The sequence below is a fragment of the Xiphias gladius genome, chromosome 16 (assembly GCF_016859285.1).
Source record: "Xiphias gladius isolate SHS-SW01 ecotype Sanya breed wild chromosome 16, ASM1685928v1, whole genome shotgun sequence".
Classification (NCBI taxonomy): Eukaryota; Metazoa; Chordata; class Actinopteri; order Istiophoriformes; family Xiphiidae; genus Xiphias; species Xiphias gladius.
The window spans coordinates 7,812,378-7,832,500 of record NC_053415.1 but is presented as its reverse complement, the minus strand read 5'-3'; the positions used below and the strand labels follow the sequence as shown (position 1 = coordinate 7,832,500).

At 39.1% G+C, this 20,123-nt stretch overlaps 1 protein-coding gene across 10 annotated transcripts in view; it reads left to right on the top strand.

Annotated features, from left to right (window-relative positions):
- The window catches only part of pard3bb (par-3 family cell polarity regulator beta b), a 219,763-nt gene that overhangs the window by 75,155 nt on the left and 124,485 nt on the right, over positions 1 to 20,123 (top strand). For all 10 annotated transcript variants that reach the window (XM_040147956.1, XM_040147955.1, XM_040147954.1 and 7 more), the window contains 7 exons: positions 497 to 567; positions 9,553 to 9,636; positions 10,841 to 10,966; positions 14,669 to 14,927; positions 16,308 to 16,416; positions 18,182 to 18,321; positions 18,563 to 18,691. In XM_040147956.1, the coding sequence (XP_040003890.1) occupies positions 497 to 567; positions 9,553 to 9,636; positions 10,841 to 10,966; positions 14,669 to 14,927; positions 16,308 to 16,416; positions 18,182 to 18,321; positions 18,563 to 18,691 (918 nt within the window). The remainder of the gene's footprint in view (positions 1 to 496; positions 568 to 9,552; positions 9,637 to 10,840; positions 10,967 to 14,668; positions 14,928 to 16,307; positions 16,417 to 18,181; positions 18,322 to 18,562; positions 18,692 to 20,123) is intronic.

Here is a 20,123-nt window from a genome sequence, read left to right as displayed (position 1 = left end):
TGCCATACCCATTGACATTGTTATTAATTACTGCTTGACAACCCTGTCTTCTTGCCTTCAAACATTAATTGCTATTTATAAATCAGCCAGCCATCCATTTAGGTGCTCCATCACTCATCACTTTGCTCATTTATCCTTTCAATCTCTTCATGTATTTCGTTGTGTTTCAAATTGAAAAAGACGTACCTGTTGATCTTAGGATTTCATGAGGGATGTAGCGCATTAAAAGCCAGAACAGGGCAAGTAACTTAATTCTGCCACTTAGTCACTCATTCACAGCTTTTTGTTTATTTACACTGTCGATTAGTGAATCCATCCACAGGTCCTCAGTATCCACGGTATCTTTCTTCTTTTTCATTTGTCTTTCTGTTAAGTCTTTCACTTTATGACACAATGAATGTGGTGTTGCAGTTTATTGTTCTGTTGTTGTAATGTCTGTTTTCCAAATGCCAATCAGTTACTAAACTGAAAGGTGTTCTGTGTGTGTTCTCTGCAGGCAGCCAGTCCGGCTGTGGAGAGGCCTGTAGGGGTGGACCGAGCCCAAGGCAAACACACCTTCACTGGCAGGTCAGTTTGTGTGCTACTCTTGTACTGAAGTCCACTGTGATGTGGATACATTATTTTTCTGTTCATCATACAGAATCAGTCTGTTAACAAACTTCAGTAATGGGTTTGATTAAATTATCTCAAAAAGTGACTGTCTCTCTGTCAATAGGGTTCTGTTTGTTACGTACTTAGTTTTTTGGTGTGTACGTTTGTCATCATCCACATTTACTGATGTTTATCTGTCTGTTCCTGTCCTACTTTCCCTTCATTAAAGCCGTATTCTAATCCAGATCAAGGCCCTTACAGATATAGTTAGTGTAAAGAAGCTCCGTCATTAGCCCACTACAAAAGACGGGGTCAGGGTCATACATACACACACACACACACACACTCGCACACAATGCATACAGACGTGTACTGTCACACACACACACACACACACACACACACACACACACATTGGCTCCAAAATAAACTGCTACAAACACACTTGCAGACTTATAGGCAGACAAAAGTGAATGCATATTGTCACACACATGCATACAATAATGACTTAATTAAGTGTTATGGATTCAGAATGCCCTGTGTCTCCTGTGAGCCTTTTAATCGTGCATGTTTATGTGTGTGTTTGCTTAATCTAGCAGAGTGTTGGGCAGGAGGATATGGGGTGAGGCTCATGCATTTTAACATAGAGCAAGGACAGACAGTTCCCATACATTTAAGAAACATGTAGAACAATATGATAGGCTCCTTTGATTCTGTTTATGAATAATCAGAGAAAGGCGATGCTCAGGTTAAGATGGTTGCATGTGGTAAATGGTGCTTTTTTTTCTAGAATGATCAACCATTCAAAGCACTACATGCCACATTCACCCATTCACACACACATTTTCTATGCATACACACACACTCACACACCAATGTTACATCAGGGGTAATTTTGGGGTTCAGTATCTTGCCCAAGGACACTTCGACATGCAGACTGGAGGAGCCGGGGATTGAATCACCGACCATCCGGTTAGTGGATGACCCGCTCTTACTCATAAGCCAAAGCATGTGGTGCTTCTACCAATCCATTAATAATCCTTTTTCCATGTTAGCATAGTTATATCTTAGGGTGTGGATTTGGAGCTTGCAGGAGGAAAGAAAATATAGCACAATGTAGTTAAAGATGAATAATAATAATAATAATAATAATAATAATAATTAATAAATTACACTAATAATGGGGGCAGTAGGTGGTCTGCATTCACAGATCCAGACTCTGCAGCTGCGAACGCAGAAATACTTGCAGAAAGCGACAGGAGGAGAGAGGAGAGAGATGAGAATCCACAAAATTATGGGAGAGAAGAACCCAAGTTAGTAACAAGCATTAATGGGATATGAAGGCATACAGATGGAGAGGGAGAGGGAGAGGAGGAGAGAGGACCTCAGTGCATCATGAGAAGTCCCCTGGCAGTCTAGGCCTATAGCAGCATGACTGGAGGATGGTTTAGGCAAGCCTGAACCAGGCCTAACTATATGCTTTATCGAAAAGGACGGATTTAAGCCTACTCTTAAATTTGGAGTGGGTGTCTGCCTCCCTGACCCAAACTGAAAGAAGGTTCCACAGTAGAGGAGCCTGATAACTGAAGGCTCTGCCCCCCCATTCAACTGTTGGAGACTCTAGGAACCACAAGTAAGCCTGCGTTCTGGGAGCGCAGTGTTCTAGTGGGGTAATAGGGTACTATGAGCTCTTGAAGAAACAACAGTGCCTGACCAAGGGTTTTGTAGGTGAGGAGGAGATTTTAAATTCTGTTCTGGATTTCACAGGGAGCCACTGCAGAGAGGCTAACACAGGAGAAATATGATCTTATTTCCTTGTTCCCTTCAGTACTTGCGCTGCAGTATTTTGGATCAGCTGCACAGTCTTTAGAGACTTGTTGGGGAAGCCTGATAATAAGGAATTGAAATAACCTAGCCTAGAAGTAATAGGACCACAGTTCAGCCATATTTTCATTTACTTGTTGTAGCCCAAAGGTCTATCTCAGACAGAATAAAAAACAAACTTGTCTTCTAATAAATATACAAAGTGCCCACACAACCAAGCCAGGGCCAGTCTCAGCATTGGCATGACTAATACAAAGCCAAGGCAGTAAATTGGCCAGCAGTAAATTTGAGATAGTGGCTGTTACATCACTGATCAATGTGTTGCTGCCTGACAACAATGACCTCTGATAATGGATAGTATATTGGTCTGTGTTTTAGAAATCAACAGGTCAGTATGGTCATACTATTAATCTGCAGTTAATTCATAAATTCTAAAACAAATAGTATGCAGTCAACTTGTAAAGTGGATGGACAGGTAGAACTATGAGAGGTAGAGAGAATAATGTTGCCCTCAGCCTTTGCTGTTTTAGCCTTTCTCCATAGCAAACAGCTGCAACCACAGAGCACACAGAGAGATCCTTCACACATGTACTCATATACACTCAAATTCATTGTATACTGCATTAAGGTGCACTCGCCATGCAAGGTCTGTTCATGAGCTGAGTTTTTCTCGTCTCTCTATTGAGTTATGTCATGATCAAATTATGAAATTGCGTTACTATGATACACAATCCTGTCACCTGAATTAATGATGAAAAGCGAATACTGATTAAAATAATTAAATGAGAAAATCTGAGTGGAAGTGAATCAGAGAATTGCCAAGTTTAGTTTTATCGTGCCTCACGGTGGTATACACTTTAATGCAGTGAATATGAAGGTCATTATTTTAGAGACACACACCCTCAAAGTCGTTTGATTTTCTCAAACTTATTTTTCTGCACATATCCTCTCATGTACACACACTCTTACACACAAACCATTTCAGCTGTGAGTAATGTAAAAGTGATATAATGGTTTTTGTGGTCGCCAGGGAAACGATCCTTGAAATTGCAAAAAAGTCCAAAATGAGTAGAGTACTGCAGCTATAAATATTGGAACAGTAAAGCACGAGTTAAATAAAAGTGTGTGTGCGTGTGTGTGTGCCTGTGGCTGTGGCTATATATGAGTTTCTGCTGCTGTGTATTATTCTACACGTATAGTGGTCCTCTGTGCTTGTGTGAGAGTGTACATGCGCCTTTGAGTGTGAAGCTGCACCTATAAATACAATAATGGCTCATCATAATTTTAACCACACAGCACGCTCACCGCAAAACCCATTACCTTTGAATCAAAATGTCCTTTTTATACAGGGAAGCAGATTTACTGTAAATTGGTTTATTGAAATAGCATTGCCAGTATATTATATTTCTTTGTGAAATAAGGCACTGAATTGGAGGTGCGTTAGAAGCTAGGAGGTGAAAAGGTAAATAGGTTTCACTGGATGCACAAGATGAACTTGATGTGAAAGGGGTTTTCCATGGTTAAAAGAGTTTATTCATGTCATTTTGAAACCTAACTCTCCGATTCATCAGCAGTGAGGATCCCTGTTGTGAGGGTATTGTGATACTTGGTCTGTCTGTTGTAGATCTTTGTCTTTCTCTCTCGACCTATCTCTCTGTCATTATGTTTTTTCTAAGTCTCTGTCATCTGCCCTCACTTCCTTCTTCTCCGCCTTTGGGTTTCATCTTTTTGGCTTCTTCTTTCCAGCTTTGTTCTTATTTGTCTTTTTCTCCGTCTCAGACCCTGTTAGTCTCTCTTTTCATATGTACAGCAGTATAAACATAATGTAGCAACTGTGTACCAAGTACAGACAGTTAGTTGTAGTCTCTCTTCTTTGGTGTTTCACCATTTAAAAAAAAAAAAAAAAAAAAAAAAAATATCTTTGTACTGAAGGATAAATATTATTATTAATATTAATTTAACATATTCAGTCATAAAGATGTGCTGATATACCAGTTATACTATATACCGTGGTAAAACATTCTGATGGTAAAAATACTGCCAACAATTTCTACTACCATCATTACTGTTAATATTACTTTCCGAAGGCACTGAGTACTTAGCACAACTCTCCTGTCTTTGTTTGCAAGTTCTATTTTGATAAACCATATGGGAGTCGGTCAGGTTAGCCAGTGAGCCCAGTCTTGCCACACACGAGCAGCATGCTCTCATTTGCACCATGAATGACACACAAAGAGGGCCGGTAAAAACTTTGTGCATTTTTTTCATGGTTCACTGGCCCAAAGATGTGTTGGGATTTCTCCCAGTGCTCCCGGTGGCCAGTCTGACTATGATAGATGGATCTGTTGTAAATGTGTTTGTGAGAGAGAGAGAGCAAGAGCGGGGCAAGGAATCAATGTGTAGCGCACAGCTCTACAATAAAATAAGATTTTATCCATTTGAAATAGTAAAAAAAAGAGAAAATCAATCATGTGGCAGTCAATGTTTATATTGTGGCGGGCCGCCACAAATAAATCAATGTATGGGAAACACTGTGACTTGCAGGAAATTTTCAACCAACTATCGTAAACATTGAATGTCCAGCCTGCTTTTAATAGTTAGTTGTTTAGTGTTTTTGTTGTTAGTTGATTTGCAGAGTCCAAAAAAGCTGCAATATATCAGTTTATTAGGTTTGATCAAATCCAAAGTGATTATTGTGTTAAATAATTTCACTATATTATAGCAGTAATAGTATAATTTCAAAAGAATTTGATGATGATTGTGATAATAACATTTTTTGTAACAATAATCGTAGCATGGAAATTTGTTAGCATACCCCCAGTCAGTAGTTAAGAAACTTAAGGTATTTGTTGGTAAAACTTTCTAAATATATGAATTTAACGCACTATACTTACACTTGATTGTTAGTGATGTAATTAAGCTGTGTGCTCATGCATTCATCAAAGAACTATTTATGGTGTATTTTAATTTCTTGTGTGAATGTCTGTGTTTCTGTATTTGCATACATTAATCTTTAGCAGTATTGTGCATTTTTACTGGTTTGCCCTCCCTTTACTCTCTACATCTCTGGTGCTCTCCCCTTTGAAGACCAGCTTAGAGAGAAAGAGAGAGAGAAAGGGAGATGATAAATAAGGATGAGAGGGTGAGATGCAGTGAGAGGAAGAGAGTGGTTTGGTAATGCACATCCTCCTTTTTTGTTATTTCTCCTCTTGTGTTTCTGTCTTTCATAGTGAGGATCACTGAAGTGGCAGGTGGATAAAGAGAACACCTGCTCTCTTCATCTCTCTCTGCTCCTCTCTTTCTCCTGTTTTTGGGCCTTTCTCTCTGTCTCTTGTTCTCTCACATTGCGCTGCCTCTCTTGTTTCTCAAGTCTCACCCATTTTGTCTCTCTCTCACCCCCACTCCTTTTTTTGCATTCATGCAGCCTGTCAAACATCTCACACAAAAAATAAAAAAAGGACATATAAATGGGTCTCAATTTCCTGTGTGTGTGTGTGTGTGTGTGTGTGTGTGTGTGTGTGTGTGTGTGTGTGTGTGTGTGTGTTTGTGTGTTTGTTCTAGTGGGAGTGTTGGAGATCAGAGGCAAAGCAGCAGGAAGGAGGGGTGGATGTTATTTTTCCTCTCATATTAATGCTATTCATTAGCCCTGTCTAATTAATTCATTGCCTCCTCTTCCCTTCATTTCACTATATCTTGCTTCAAGACCTCCCATGCTTCCCACTTTTTTTTCCTTTTCCCCCTTCCTTGTTTTCTTGTTTTCTTCTTCAGTTTTCTATCCTTCTCTGCTTTTCTTCCCCTTTTTTCATCCTATTTAGCCCATGTTATTTTTTGCATACTAGCGGTGTCGATCTGAAGATGGCATTCGGTCAGCCCACCACTTTGGTGAAGACTGAAATATTTCAACAAATGTTGGATGGATTGCCATGAAATTTGGTAATCCAATCCTATTGACTTTGGCGATCCCCTGACTTTTCCTTGCGTAACCATGAGGTCAGATTCTTCAGTTATCCAGTGAAAGATCGCAATATCTACTAGATGGATTTGTGCAAAATTTGGCACAGATGTTCATGATTCCCAGACCATGTATGCTAATAGGTCTGATGATCCTGTGACTTTTTCTCTTGCACAATTATAAGGTAAAGAATTCAATTTGTTCAATATTTTTATGTCCAAAATTCTGTCAGCCTAATCTGTACCTTGTGTCTAGTGCTAATCAGCAAATGTTAGCATGCTATCAAGCTAAACTAAGATGGTTAAAATTGTAAACATTAAACCTGATAAATATCAGCATGTTTACTTTGTTGTTGTGAACATGTTCGTGGGCTGACATAAGAATTTAGTTTAAAGACCGCCTCAGTAAATTCTCCAGGATCCGTAGGCATATATACACTATATTAATCTTCGAGCATTTTTACATATATTCCATCTCTCTATTCATATTCCACCACTTAGTCAGGTCCAGGTTGCAGGACTGTAGGTCTGCTCACTTGCCAGGAACACCTTCATAGGGAGGCGTCCAGAAAGTATCCTAATCAGATGCCAGAACCTCCTCAACTTACTACTTTGATTAATCAAAGCTCATGACCATGGATGAGGGTTTGTCACAACGTGGTTCAAGGCTGGACGAAGGAAGGGAGACCACACGGAGTTGTAACTTAAACAAAAATTATTTTACATAATTAAAAAGGAAATCAATGTATAGACAAAAAAATACAACAAAACCAAACTGGGTGGAAGCCAGGGCACGCCGCTCTCTGCCCACCAGGGTCCTGCAAGGAGAGGTCCGCCTAGAGAGGGTCATCCCAGTTTGTAGATTGACCAGTAAATTGAGAGCATCACCTTCAAGCTCAGGACTCTCTTCAGCATGAGAGTCTGTATAGTGCCACTGGATGTCAATCAAACTACAACTTCACATGGCCACTGCCATTTAAACATCACAAAAGGAAGGCAAAATGTTTTGTCAATTTGTTTTGTTTTCTGAGGTGTTCCTGGAGCTTTTTCAACCCCATTTACAATCAATTTATTTATTTATATAATTATTTATTTATTTGTAACTGAGATCTCTCCCATTTCCTATGTGTATTGCATAGCAGAAGAACAGTGTTTTTAGTATGCTTTGCATTTTTTGAGTAAACTGTAAGTCACTTTTCCAGTGTAAACACAGGACATACTCAAAACGGCTCAGAAGTAGTATGTACTTTAGAAATGGCACACAATTTTTTAGTCTTGTTTTTCCCTCAACTCCATTTTTTAACCTCTCCACCACCTTCATTCCTTTCTCCCTTTTTCCTTTCCTCTCTACTAATAACCTCTTCCTTTCTCTTCCCCATCTGCTTCTCCCCTCTTTCTCACTCCCTACCTTCCTTTCACTCTCCCCTGTCCATCCTTCTCCCCTCAGTCCTTGCCTTCATCTCTCTTCCCCCCTCTTGCAGTCCCTTGTTTCTACTGTCTGGATTAACTCACATTTGCTGAGTGGCAATGAGGCAGCATCAGCTTTGTATGTGTGTGTTTGAGATGGAGAGAGAGAGAGAGAGAGAGAGAGAGAGAGAGAGACAGAGACAGAGGAAGAAATTGTTTTTGCACTTTGCATCTCTCCCCTGTTGCCACCCACCATCTTCAGCCACCCTCTCTCTGGAATTTATCAGCATCTGCACTACTATCAGTTCATGGAGGTTTAGGGATAGATGGTCTACAGAGGGAGGGAGAAAAAACGAGCAAACAGAGTTAGAGGCAGAGAGAGAAAGGAGGGTAGAACTAAAGAGCACAAAACTAAGTTCAGACAAACTCAGAAAAAATGCACACACAGAGAGAGCAGAGAGAAGGTCAGAGGAGGATTAATGGCTGTGCTCCGATAGATAAACTAATCAAACAAACAAAGACACATTAAAACACAGACAGAATGTAAAGCAGACACTCACTTGAATAATCCAAACTAGACAGTGGCATTGAGAGATTCAAAGAGAGGAAGAAACCCATAGAGATGAATGGCACAAAAAAGTTTGACAAACACGCACACGCACACAGAGCAGTCAGTAGTTTTGTTGACTTTGAATAGAGTGTCCCTAAGGGCTGGGTTCACAGACATGGATTAAGTCCTTGACAAAAAAATGTTTTTAGCAGAGTGAATGCATCCATGGAAAAGGGATGTATCAATCTAGGATAGTAGTTTTCTAACTTAACCTCAGGAGACACACATTTACAATACTGTTTTTATTCTGGTTGCTGTATTTGTGTTGTACCACAGGTGTTTGTATGTGAGAACTTTCCTACATTCTGTGATTGAGCCTTTTTGTCTCTCCCTGTCTTAACTGTCTTAACCTTTTTTTAGTTCCCCTATTAGTCTCTGTCATGTTTTATGTTTTGTGGTTATGTGTACAACAAAGGATTGATCAGATGTTTTTATGTCAAATGCATGTCTTTATTTTGTGTTTTCCATGTAATGATATCTTGTGTCACAGATTTGTCCCTGAATAGTTGATCATTATACAGAGTATCCCTGGAAGCAGAAACACTAAAAAGGGGAAACAGCATGGGGTTAGATGGTTCCAAAAGGACTTGGAAATGCTTAATATTATGTGGGATTAAGAAAATAAAGGTCCTTAACAACACAAATAATACAAACAATTGTAATCTCTCTGTCTTTATTGAACACACCCATTAAATATCCACAGTGCTGGTTGAAAAAAAAAAGTGAACCCTTTGGCAGCCAAAACCTTAAACAAGAACTTCCAGTAGCTGTGGATCAGACCTACACAATGTTCAGGAGGAATTTTGGACCGTTCTACCTTACAGAACTGCTTCAGGTCAGACATATTCTTAGGTTGTCTGGTGTCAACGATTCTCTTTAGCTGTCTGGGCCTCTCCAAAAAGCAGATTTTCTTTGATTTAAGTAATTCTATAGTTGTTTAGGGTCATGCAACCTCTACTAAGCGTCAGCTGGCGGACAGCCACCCTGACATTATCCTGTAAGATTCCTTGATAAACCTGGGAATTTGTGTCATTTATTTTATTGGTTGCGCTATGTCAAAGCTGTTAGCGTGACAGAACTTGTACCTGTGTTGTATTTTAGTATACTAACATTAGAGATACTGCTTTTTTTGCACTGATTTGATTTTTGTGGTGTGTATGTGTGTGTAGCCTGACCAGAACAGTGGAGATCCTGGGAGAAGACAGTCCCCTGGGAATCCATGTGGTACCCTACTGCTCATCACTCAGTGGACGGTGAGTTGTGTGCACGCAGACATACAAAAATGCATTCACACACTCAGTCACATAGATTTATGCACACAAAAACAACAGATACCCATCTACACAAGCCCCTTCCCTTAGCTATCACGAATAACTGCCTAACTCTAACCTGAACCTAATTCCAACCTTAACCCTAAACAACTCTTAACCATCAAACATCCCTTTGAAGTTGTGAGGACCAGCCAAAATGTCCTTGAAACGCTGGTTTCAAAAGGAAATAGGTCCACACAACCACATAAAGACATGTACACAGACACACACACACACACACACACACACACACACACACACACACACACACAGAAACATACAATGGAAAAAGGAAGAAAAATTGCACAGCTATGCAGGGCTTTTATTTGGATGTGTGACAGTCAGACATTGGCTGGGGGATTTCCTAAAGTAAAGCAGGATGAGTTTTTATGGCTGTTCTCATGACTCACCTGACCCTACCAGTCTCCTTCTCAAGGTCCTCTCTCTTTCTCTCTCTGTTCTCTTTTCTCTTTCTTTTCCATTTTTATATGCCCCCCCTCCCCGCCTTTCCTGAACACCTCCTCTATCTCTTTCCACCATTTACCATAATCTCTTTAACCTCTTAACCTACTTTCATCCTTTTGGAGCTTTTGAGTGTTACTGTCATCATTTCTGCTTTGTTAAGCTGTGTTTTGGTGAGGAAATGGTAAAAGTTATGGACTGAGGATACTGAAGTTGTTTTTCAGTCTATCCCACCATCTTACTGTCTGCGTGTAAGTGTCTGTTTATCACATGTTAACTATAGTTCTGATTACCTTTTTATCTTGTCTGTGTGTGTGTATGTGTTGGTACTTTTCTGTGATGTTTACTGTGTTTCTCTACCTCTCTGTCTTGTTATCTCCTAATGTTATTGTGACCACTCTGCCCCCACATTGCTTTTATCACTTAATGGTGGTTCCTATAAGCAAATAGAAATCCCCAACAGGACAATGACAGACAGTTAGGGGTTATAGCAATGACAGACAGTTAGGGACATAGCCGTGTCTAAATAAACCATATGGATAATCAGTCTTCTGGGGCACACACTGTCACAAGTGTGTTCTCGTGTATGCATACATGTTTCTTCTACAAGCCGTAGAAACGATGGCAACATGACCAAGAATTTATGCAACTTGAAACCCATCTTTCTCTCCTTGCTTGCTTTCAGGTCTCTCGGTCTGTACATTCGTGGAGTGGAGGAGGAGAGTCGCTCAAGAAAGGAGGGCCTGTTTCAAGAGGACGAGTGCATCGTCAAGATCAACAACACCGACCTCATGGACAAGACATTTAGCCAGTGAGTGCAACACTGTCTGTGCTGGGCCTAGGAGTTCAAAAAATACCTCTGAGATGAGTTCAGTAGCTGCAAAACATTGTGCTAAACAAGGTCTAAGTGTGTACACTAGGAGTTGTTTTCATGCCGAAAACCTGTTGGAGTCGGGCCTGGCCTGTCTTTTCTTACTTTTCCCTGTTGTCCGTCTTTCTGTGTGTCTTGTTTACCTTTACCTTGTCAGAGGGCTGATATCCATGTTGTACTGCCATCACAGAGACACTTGGCATGTGTTTGGAGAGCATTGCTTCCAAATTCATCTGTGTGTGTGTCTGTTAGAGCTGGCCTTTGTGTGTCTGCATGTCCCATCTCATGTCTCTAAAGAAAAATGAGTTCTAGATTCATTTGAGACCAGATGTTTCTCAGTAGAGTTTTCCTACTGTAGCATTGAAGCACCTGAAACAAAGTGCATTAACATCAGAGTATTTAGGGATGTAACATGATTACAGAGCATTAAAATGACAAAAGCTACACCTGTAAAAACGATTGCCACAGATTACAAGGACTGATGTGGATGTTATAATGATTACCACACATTTTGATGTCTATATAGTCTACACAACAGTCCTTGTCCAGTATTCAGTGTGGTAATAAGATTATATGTGAAGTATTTTATGCTGTACTGTAGGTAAAGGGATTATCAGCGGAGGGGTTTGCAACTATTGTTCAAAAACAGGTGTATATTCACCCTCTCACAAACAGTTCACACACACACGTACACACACTCACACATGCAGACTTGTTCCACTGTCACCGTGGGGACACTCATTGACATAATGCATTCCCTAGCCCCTTACCCTAACCTTAACCAGCACAAATAAATTCCTGACCCCAACATAAACCTAAATCTACCTTAACCCTGAAACCAATTATAAACCCTCAAAAAGCAGTCTCTACCCGCAGGGACCTCAATTTTTGTCACCATGGTGATGCCCCATGGGTTAGTTTGCATTCAGGTTAAAGTCCCCACCGGGATATAAGAACAGTAAAAGTACACCACACACACACACACACACACACACACACACACACACACACACACACACACACACACACACACACACACACACACACTGACAGACACAGACAGACAGACACACACAGACACACACACACACACACACACACACACACACACACACACACACACACACACACACACACACACACAGACAGACACAGACACACACACAGACATACACTCTTGCCAGTATTGTTCTGTCATGGCAGGTGTATTGAGATATGTAGCTTGGTCCAGTGAATTATGTGTAAGTAGGCCACTGATAGTCCACTGAGTGATAGTTCCTGTGAGTGCTATGACCACACACAAACACACAAGCACTTACACTGCCATTGTTTCAGATTGGCAGCTGTATTGAAGAAGCCTGCTTGATTAGAATATCTTTTTTTACACAAATGTGCCTGCACACATTGTCTAATCAGGAACAATAATGATATCATCTGTGCACAATGGTCTCAATACACACATCAGCACACACAGGTTTCACATCTAGTTTCATTGTACTTTATTGTGATCTTAATACAATGAAAATAAATTCAAGTGTTCTTCAACAAGGTGTGAAACAAGCACTTACTTGGACTGCCTAGGGTGTTTAACGGTTTTTAACGGCAAATCCTGTCTGAGAAGACTGAAGAAGAGACTACCACCCATCCCCAAACACTTTCTTAGAAGTCATTCTTACTTAGTGCGTCGTTAACAGAAGTTGGCTCTTAGATGCAGAAAAATATTAGTGGGTTGCTCATTACTCTATAAAGCTTGGCAAGTATAAGGGTTACATTTCTTTATACTTCAAATTGGTTAGTCTAAAAAAGGCTCAATGACTAACTATATAATACATGGTGGATATGATGAAAATTCAGTCGGTTGTAAATGCACAGTACATATACTACAAATTTGGTCTGGTGATTCCTCTTCCTCTGGTGATTAAGTGATTGATTGATTGATTGATTAAGAGGGAAAATTTCCCACAATGCCATTTTATCATTAGATTTATGTCCATAAATCATTCTCTTATTTTAATGTCAAATTTTAAAATACTATTATTGCATATCTGATATATTAAAATGTGCATATTCCTCATACACGTCTTTCTAAACATAGTTTCTAGTTACGGGAACATTATGATCATTACATGTAATAATAATCTAGGCGGGAAACAATAGGAGTGTAATCCAATAAAATTTAAATAAACTGGATTTTCTCTGTCGGTTATTTGAGGTGAATGATGGTGTGTGCCAATCACTCCTGACACAATGGTCTCTCTAATTTACTTATCATAATCTGATATAAACTAATTTTCTACAAAATTATCTTTTTTTATAGATCACAAGATTATAATGGCCTGCTGTACAGGTGTCATGGTTCTGTGTTACATCTCCTGTTTTGTGTTGTCCTTAGCTCAGTGAAGATAAAAACAGACACAAACAAGGTGAGCCACCAGATATAACTATTCACAAATAGATAAAAATAGGCCTATGTATACAGATTAAAATAATTTTATATAATATAATTATATAACTTAGATAATAGTGAACTACAGTTAACAAATGACAATGGCACACATCTCAGTCTTACATATGTGTTTATTTGCTACAACCAAATCGATGCATAATTTTGTTGATTTATACAAGACTAGTTGTAGAAAACTCAAACATTAGTGTTTTATTTAGCCTGGATATTGGTGTGTTTTGCTGTCACTTTCTCATCAGATTTCTCTCAAATGTCTCTTGCTCACAAGGCTTACACTGTTTCATATACTTAACAAAACACATCATCTAGCCAGACAACAAAACAACATTACAAACATTTTTATTACAACAGACATCACTCCCTAACTTACACAGGCACTTGAGTCGCAATGCAACAAAACCCAGTGTAACATGACTCCTGAAAAAACCAACCACAAACCAATCACAACTCAGTTTTATCACCAGGCTAACTTGGGTCAGATGAAGTAGTCAGCTGGGTTCTTTCCTCTCAAATACAAAGAGGTTTTATCATATTATTCTAAAATTTAAATGGGATTATAACTCATTTATGACTTGTCAAATAAACAAGCGCATTTAAGAGATCAACGTAGGTTTGTATGACTTCTGATAAGCAGTTTTTACTATTTCTGACATTTAAGAGACTATATAATCAGATGATTAATTGAAAAGAAAAAACTGCCTGGAAAACGTTTATTAGTTATACTCATCTGTCTTAGAAATGATAATCACTTAAAATCAGTTTAGTTAATATAAATAAGCCTAAAATATGCTATGGTGTTGTGCAATTCTTGAAAACGAACATCAAAGTTTAAAATCATTAGCAATTAACTGGAACTCTTTAATTTGTCATTTGTAATCAGATTTATACCAGTATCCTTTTTTTAATTATATTTCTCCTAATTGAGTTAATAAAGTCATTGATAATATCTTTGCTTGTCAGAGATTGATAACTATGCACTGTATGTAACTGTAATTAATGGCATGATTAGTTTTAGCGGTAAATGAGTATGGAGTACACATACGCCACTTAAAACTCCACCTACTCGTTGAACAAAACTTTTTCCCTGCTGTTTCCTCTCTTACTCTGCACCAATCACCCAGCTCTGTCTGTCTCTCTGTCTCTTTTTCACTTCATCCCTCTCCCCCTCACCCTCCCAGAGCCCAGGAAGTGTTTCGTCAGGCAATGCGTTCCCCAATTGTCCGCTTGGAAGTAGTTCCCTCCTCCAACAGAGAACGCTTTGAGAAGAGTCTGATTGGTCAGCTGTTTGGCAACAGTGCTGGTCCTGACAACAGCCCCCGAATCACCAAGACCAAAGAGCCACCTCCGCCTGTCAAAGCCAAACCGGTGTTTAAGCCCTCTGAGAATCCAACTACACGATTGGCAGAGGAAGCTGCCACTCTGGAAGCTGCTGTCAGTGTAAGATGCTCTGCTCCAAATCAACAGATTAACTTGGATTACTCAGAGACATTTTGACTTGTGAACTTCCTAAAAAAAGTTCTTTAATCTCATTTAATGTATACACAGTACAAAGATGGTCGCAATAAGTTAGGGGTTTTAAAGCTCAATATGGATGTGAAATCACTTTAACATTTATTTAATTTGCTACAACAGTAGTTGAGTTCTAAGTTCTGCTTCTTTGCCTTCAGTGCTTTTGTCCTAAATAACTGCTGGCTGCACAAGTTTCTTACAGAACATACAAGCCTAAATGCCTACTCCAGCCTTCCTTTATATCTTCTTGGGGGTGTTCATAAACTGAAATTTTAATTATTTGAAGATATCAAATGCCATGATTTTAAACTTTGTGTTCAAAATATTTCCCATGGTAATTGCTCTCAGTCTTTCTACACCATACAAATAATGTATTTTTATTCTATTTTTATTTTGTGCCTGATTTATGACTTCTGAATTCTGACAGGATACGTTTAGTCTATACAAACGGTATTATTTTTAATTTGTTCTTGTGTCTTTGCTAGAACCATAAAGTCTTCGTTATTCAAACACATGTAACTATGGCATCAGCATCACCATGGTGACATGGCTGACATTTGAAAAACAGATGGCATAGAGGTCACAGTTACTTAGCAACAGCTGATTATCATCTTATTTTTATTTTTTATTTTTTATTTATATAAGTGTTTTTCTGTGATTTTGTAGTGCAGATGTGGGAGCACTGTTTAATAAACATTTGGCAGGGCTCTACATGATTTGTTTGTTCCCGGTGCTTCCATACATACAAACTGTACTGTCCAAGTACATTGAGCTTATGTGATACTTCCTTTCACTTTTAATAATTTGTGTTTGGGTAATTTTTAAACAGTCAGTTTCTCAGGTCAATGTTGATACATTTTTCATCATCAATCTCGGCACAATGCCCACTCTAACAAAGGAAAAGCATGTTTTAGAGAGTTCTGCACACCGAAAAATAACAACAGAAAATACTCCAGTCTACATTTAACATTTGAAATTTTATAAGTAATGGTTAAGAAGTGGATGACATTGGCAATGACTCATATGTAGGTGGTCACTTTTGTGTAATAGGCTATTAGTCTGCTTTAACAAATGTCACCTCATTCTGTTTTTTATGTCTTATGAAGAGATGAGCTAAACTCTACAGTTCCCAGAGTGATCATTAGAAATGAATCAAGTACAATGACAAACTATGACAATTCAAATATGCAAATGACTTATTTAAAGGGTGAAACTGCTGTGGACATCCTCTGTTGTAGCCTTATATATTTTTTTTTATGCAGTTTAGTTCTGTAAAAATGACTTGAATGCTGTACTTTCCTCACCTAGACCCCCAAAGGGAGGAGCGAGAGCCCTCTTCTTAAGAAAAGTCCTGCCTTCTCCAGCTTGGTGGCCAATAAGAGAGGAGGACGAAGACTGAGGATTGACTTAAAGAAAGGTAAGGAACATCTGGCTTCAGAGCCCAATTCGCACCACACAGAGTCTGGCTACTCTTTAGAGAGGTCTTAGATCAGCATTGTTCCTTAAATGTTACTTTACTGATGAGTGGAAATATTTCAGAAAAGTCACACCTCTTATATTTGATCTTTTGATACAGTTCCTTAGTTTTCTAGTCCTCTGAATTAATTATTTTCATTTTCAAGACTTATATATTCTAGGGAACTCAAGGCAGATTTTTCCCGTTTGTTCTATTGTTATGAATTTTTGATCCTACGCACCTTTCGTTGAGATTTTGAGGTGTGAAAGAACTTTTTTTTGTAATCAACACTTACTGTAAATTACACACATTCAAAAGTTCAGTTATCTTCAAAAGAAAGATATGAATTATATATATAATATTATATATTTTGTCTTTGTGTGCAAATGGTGACTTTTCTGTAGCCATTTTGGATTGAGAAAAAGATACCCTGCCATAATGTTAATGCTGTAAATTGGCATGCCGTGTGTGTGTGTGTGTGTGTGTGTGTGTGTGTGTGTGTGTGTGTGTGTGTGTGTGTGTGTGTGTGTGTGTGTGTGTGTGTGTGTATCAGATCAGCACTTTGGTTTTAGAGGTAAAACTAAAAGAGTTTGTAGTAACATTTGCTCTTTTTATCTTTATGTATTTCTTTATGTATTTCTATGCTAATTTTTGTCAGTTTTTGAATTTACATTATTAGCCCTGTTTATTTGTCATTTTATGAATGTATATAATTGACCTGCTTTATGTCTCTTGCTGTTCGCCCAGCATTGTGCTTATTTCTATAAATCTTCCTTTCCCTGTTCTCTAGCTGACTCTCCTTCCTGTCACCCTTCCTCTCTCCATCTTCCTGATTCCCTCTCTTCAGGGTCTATTAGGTCTTTATTGATCTGTTCATTTCTGCTGATATGAATTCATACTGGACCAAAGTGCTGACTTGGCTCTGCTAAAGAGACCAGACTAAATGAGGTCTATAAAACACACAACCAGTCTCTCTGTCGGTGTGTGGCCTTTTTGTACACGTGTGCATGTGTATGATGTGTGCAGGCTTTCAGACACCTATTTGTGTATGTGCACCTGTTTTTCAGTGATTACTATTTTAATCTTCATCACCCCTCTTTCCAGAACATTCACTCCTCATTTCCACTGTTATACTCATTCCTCTTTTACCTCTTCCTCGTCACTTCCTCATTTTCTTTTACTCCCCTCTGCCCTGCACCTGAACCCATTTTTAAAACCTTCACACCTGCAGATACTGTAGCAGCAGCTATAGCTAAAGGGTTTAAAATGGCACACACACACACACAATGTCCTTGGGCTTTGAATTATCACACTTAAAGAATGTAGTCAGGAGCAGAGTCAACAACACTGTTAAAAATTTCAGGAGTAGTTTAGGTTGTTTGTGTGTGCGCGCGTGTGTGTGCGTGTGTGTGTGTGTGTGTGTGTGTGTGTGTGTGTGTGTGTGTGTGTGTGTGTGTGTGTCTGTGTCTGTGTCTGTGTCTGTGTGTGTCTGTGTCTGTGTGTGTGTGTCTGTGTGTCTTTCTGAAAGAGAGAGAGAGAGGATGGATAGATATTTGCTTTCACAGCCTGTGGTTGACAAGTATGGAGGCAGGGAGTAAACAGCTATACAGGATATTTTGTGTGTTGATATCGGCCTAGGTGTATTTGTTTATGCTTGCACATTCTACCTCATCTCTGGATTCACAGTTATTTGTATGTGTTTGTGTATCTTTGTATGTGTGTCTAGGCTCAGAAGGTCTTGGTTTTACTGTAGTAACGAGAGACTCTTCAGTCCATGGTCCTGGTCCCATTCTAGTAAAAAACATTCTACCACGTGGAGCCGCTGTCAAAGACGGACGCCTGCAGTCTGGAGACCGCATACTTGAGGTACAGGGCAGCTGATATTAGACTTATGTATTCGTTATCATCATCAATCTAATCCAGCATTTTGCAAGTTATTACAATACAAAAAAATGTGATGCTTGAAAGAAACATTAGAAATAGACTGAAGTGGTGGTGTTTTGACTGGGTATTTGTGTTTGTATGTGGTTTTTGTGTGTGTGTGTGTGTGTGTGTGTGTGTGTGTGTGTGTGTGTGTGTGTGTGTGTGTGTGTGTGTGTGTGTGCAGGTAAACGGTGTGGATATCACAGGTGTGGGACAAGAGGAGTTGGTGTGCATGCTACGCAGCACGCGGCAGGGAGAGAGTGTGTGCCTAGTGGTCCTACGGCAGGAAGACATGTTCCTGCCCAGAGAGATGGTAAGAACCAGTCACAGTGCTGTCTTGTCAGCCAATGAAACAACATTTTCTGTTTGAGTGGTAGCTCAGTGGCCAGTTATAAGGAAAATGGTCTCTTACTCATATTTCTATCAGGGCAGCCAGAAAGACAGGCAGCCACACAACTACATCATCGGTTTTCAATTTCACATTTCCACTACCTCTAATTTTACAATTTTTGGTCCAATCAACAGGCTTGCCTGGGTGACGCACAGCTCAGCAGCCTATAGGAAGACTTCTGTTTATAGACATTAACCTCAAATGTCAATGAAGGCTTTTCTGAATTATCTGAAAGATACACTTCTCTGTACAATAATATTCTCACTTTAAACTTACTAAGTAATCATGTAATACCGTGTTTTATAGAACTCCATTCTGATTGAATCGAATGAACACATTGTAAAGCTATTGATATTCATAATATTTTGTGCTGGTCTATCTTGCCAAATTGTTTCTGCTGAATTTCAACACTGTTTTGATTAATAAACTCTTCTTTGATTCATCTTTGTTCTATTTTTCCATGCTTTTTTCTTTAATTTGACTGCATGATCAACTACTTTGCATGCACTGATTTTAATTATAGCTCTGTATGTTTTCCAACTATAGGTGCAAATAATATTTTCTTTCCGAATTTCTTGTTATTTTATGACAGTCTTGTAGCCTGTTGCTGTTTGCTCTGCCTTATTACATTTTCTTCTTTCCCATTTGCTTTCAGACTTGTACAGTTAATATGTAGCTCTTTAGCCATCCTTTTCCCTGAAAGTCTTTGTTCTCTAAGGTAATTTTCTGTCATATCATCACTGTCATCTTAGCTGTCTTGGTGATGACTTTCATTTTTCCAGACATATTTGAGGTTTCACTTGTTTTGCTGCACACACATCCGCACTAGCACAAAGGGAATAACAAGACGTCTTATAAAATCACCATTTTTTATTTGGCCCAATTTTCTTCTGTCTCCTCTCCGCCCATCACGTCATGTTTTCCATCTCTCACTGTATCTTGTTCTGCTTTTACGATGCCTTTTGTGTCTCTTTTCCCTCTGTGTCTCTGTCCGCTCTTGTCGACTGATGTTTCCTCAAAGGTTGCCAGGAAGTTCTACATGCACACATCCATGTGACCCCAAGCCCCATAGGAAATTCTGTTTCTGCAGACAGGAAAGGGAGCAATGTGCTGGAGTGTTTACATGTGTTAACATTTAGGATAATTTGGAGTGTTGTATCTAGTCCAGAGTTTATCCATATACATATTCACTTGCCACCCTTTTACATGTGTCCCATAGAAACCTCTCCACTACAGCATTACTCCTTCTACTTCTCTACAACCATACTGTTACACAGCAAACAAAAGCTGCATCGTTTCCCTTTAGATCTGGTCTGCCTCCTGTTCAAACTGATGTTTTATAAAAAAACTAAAA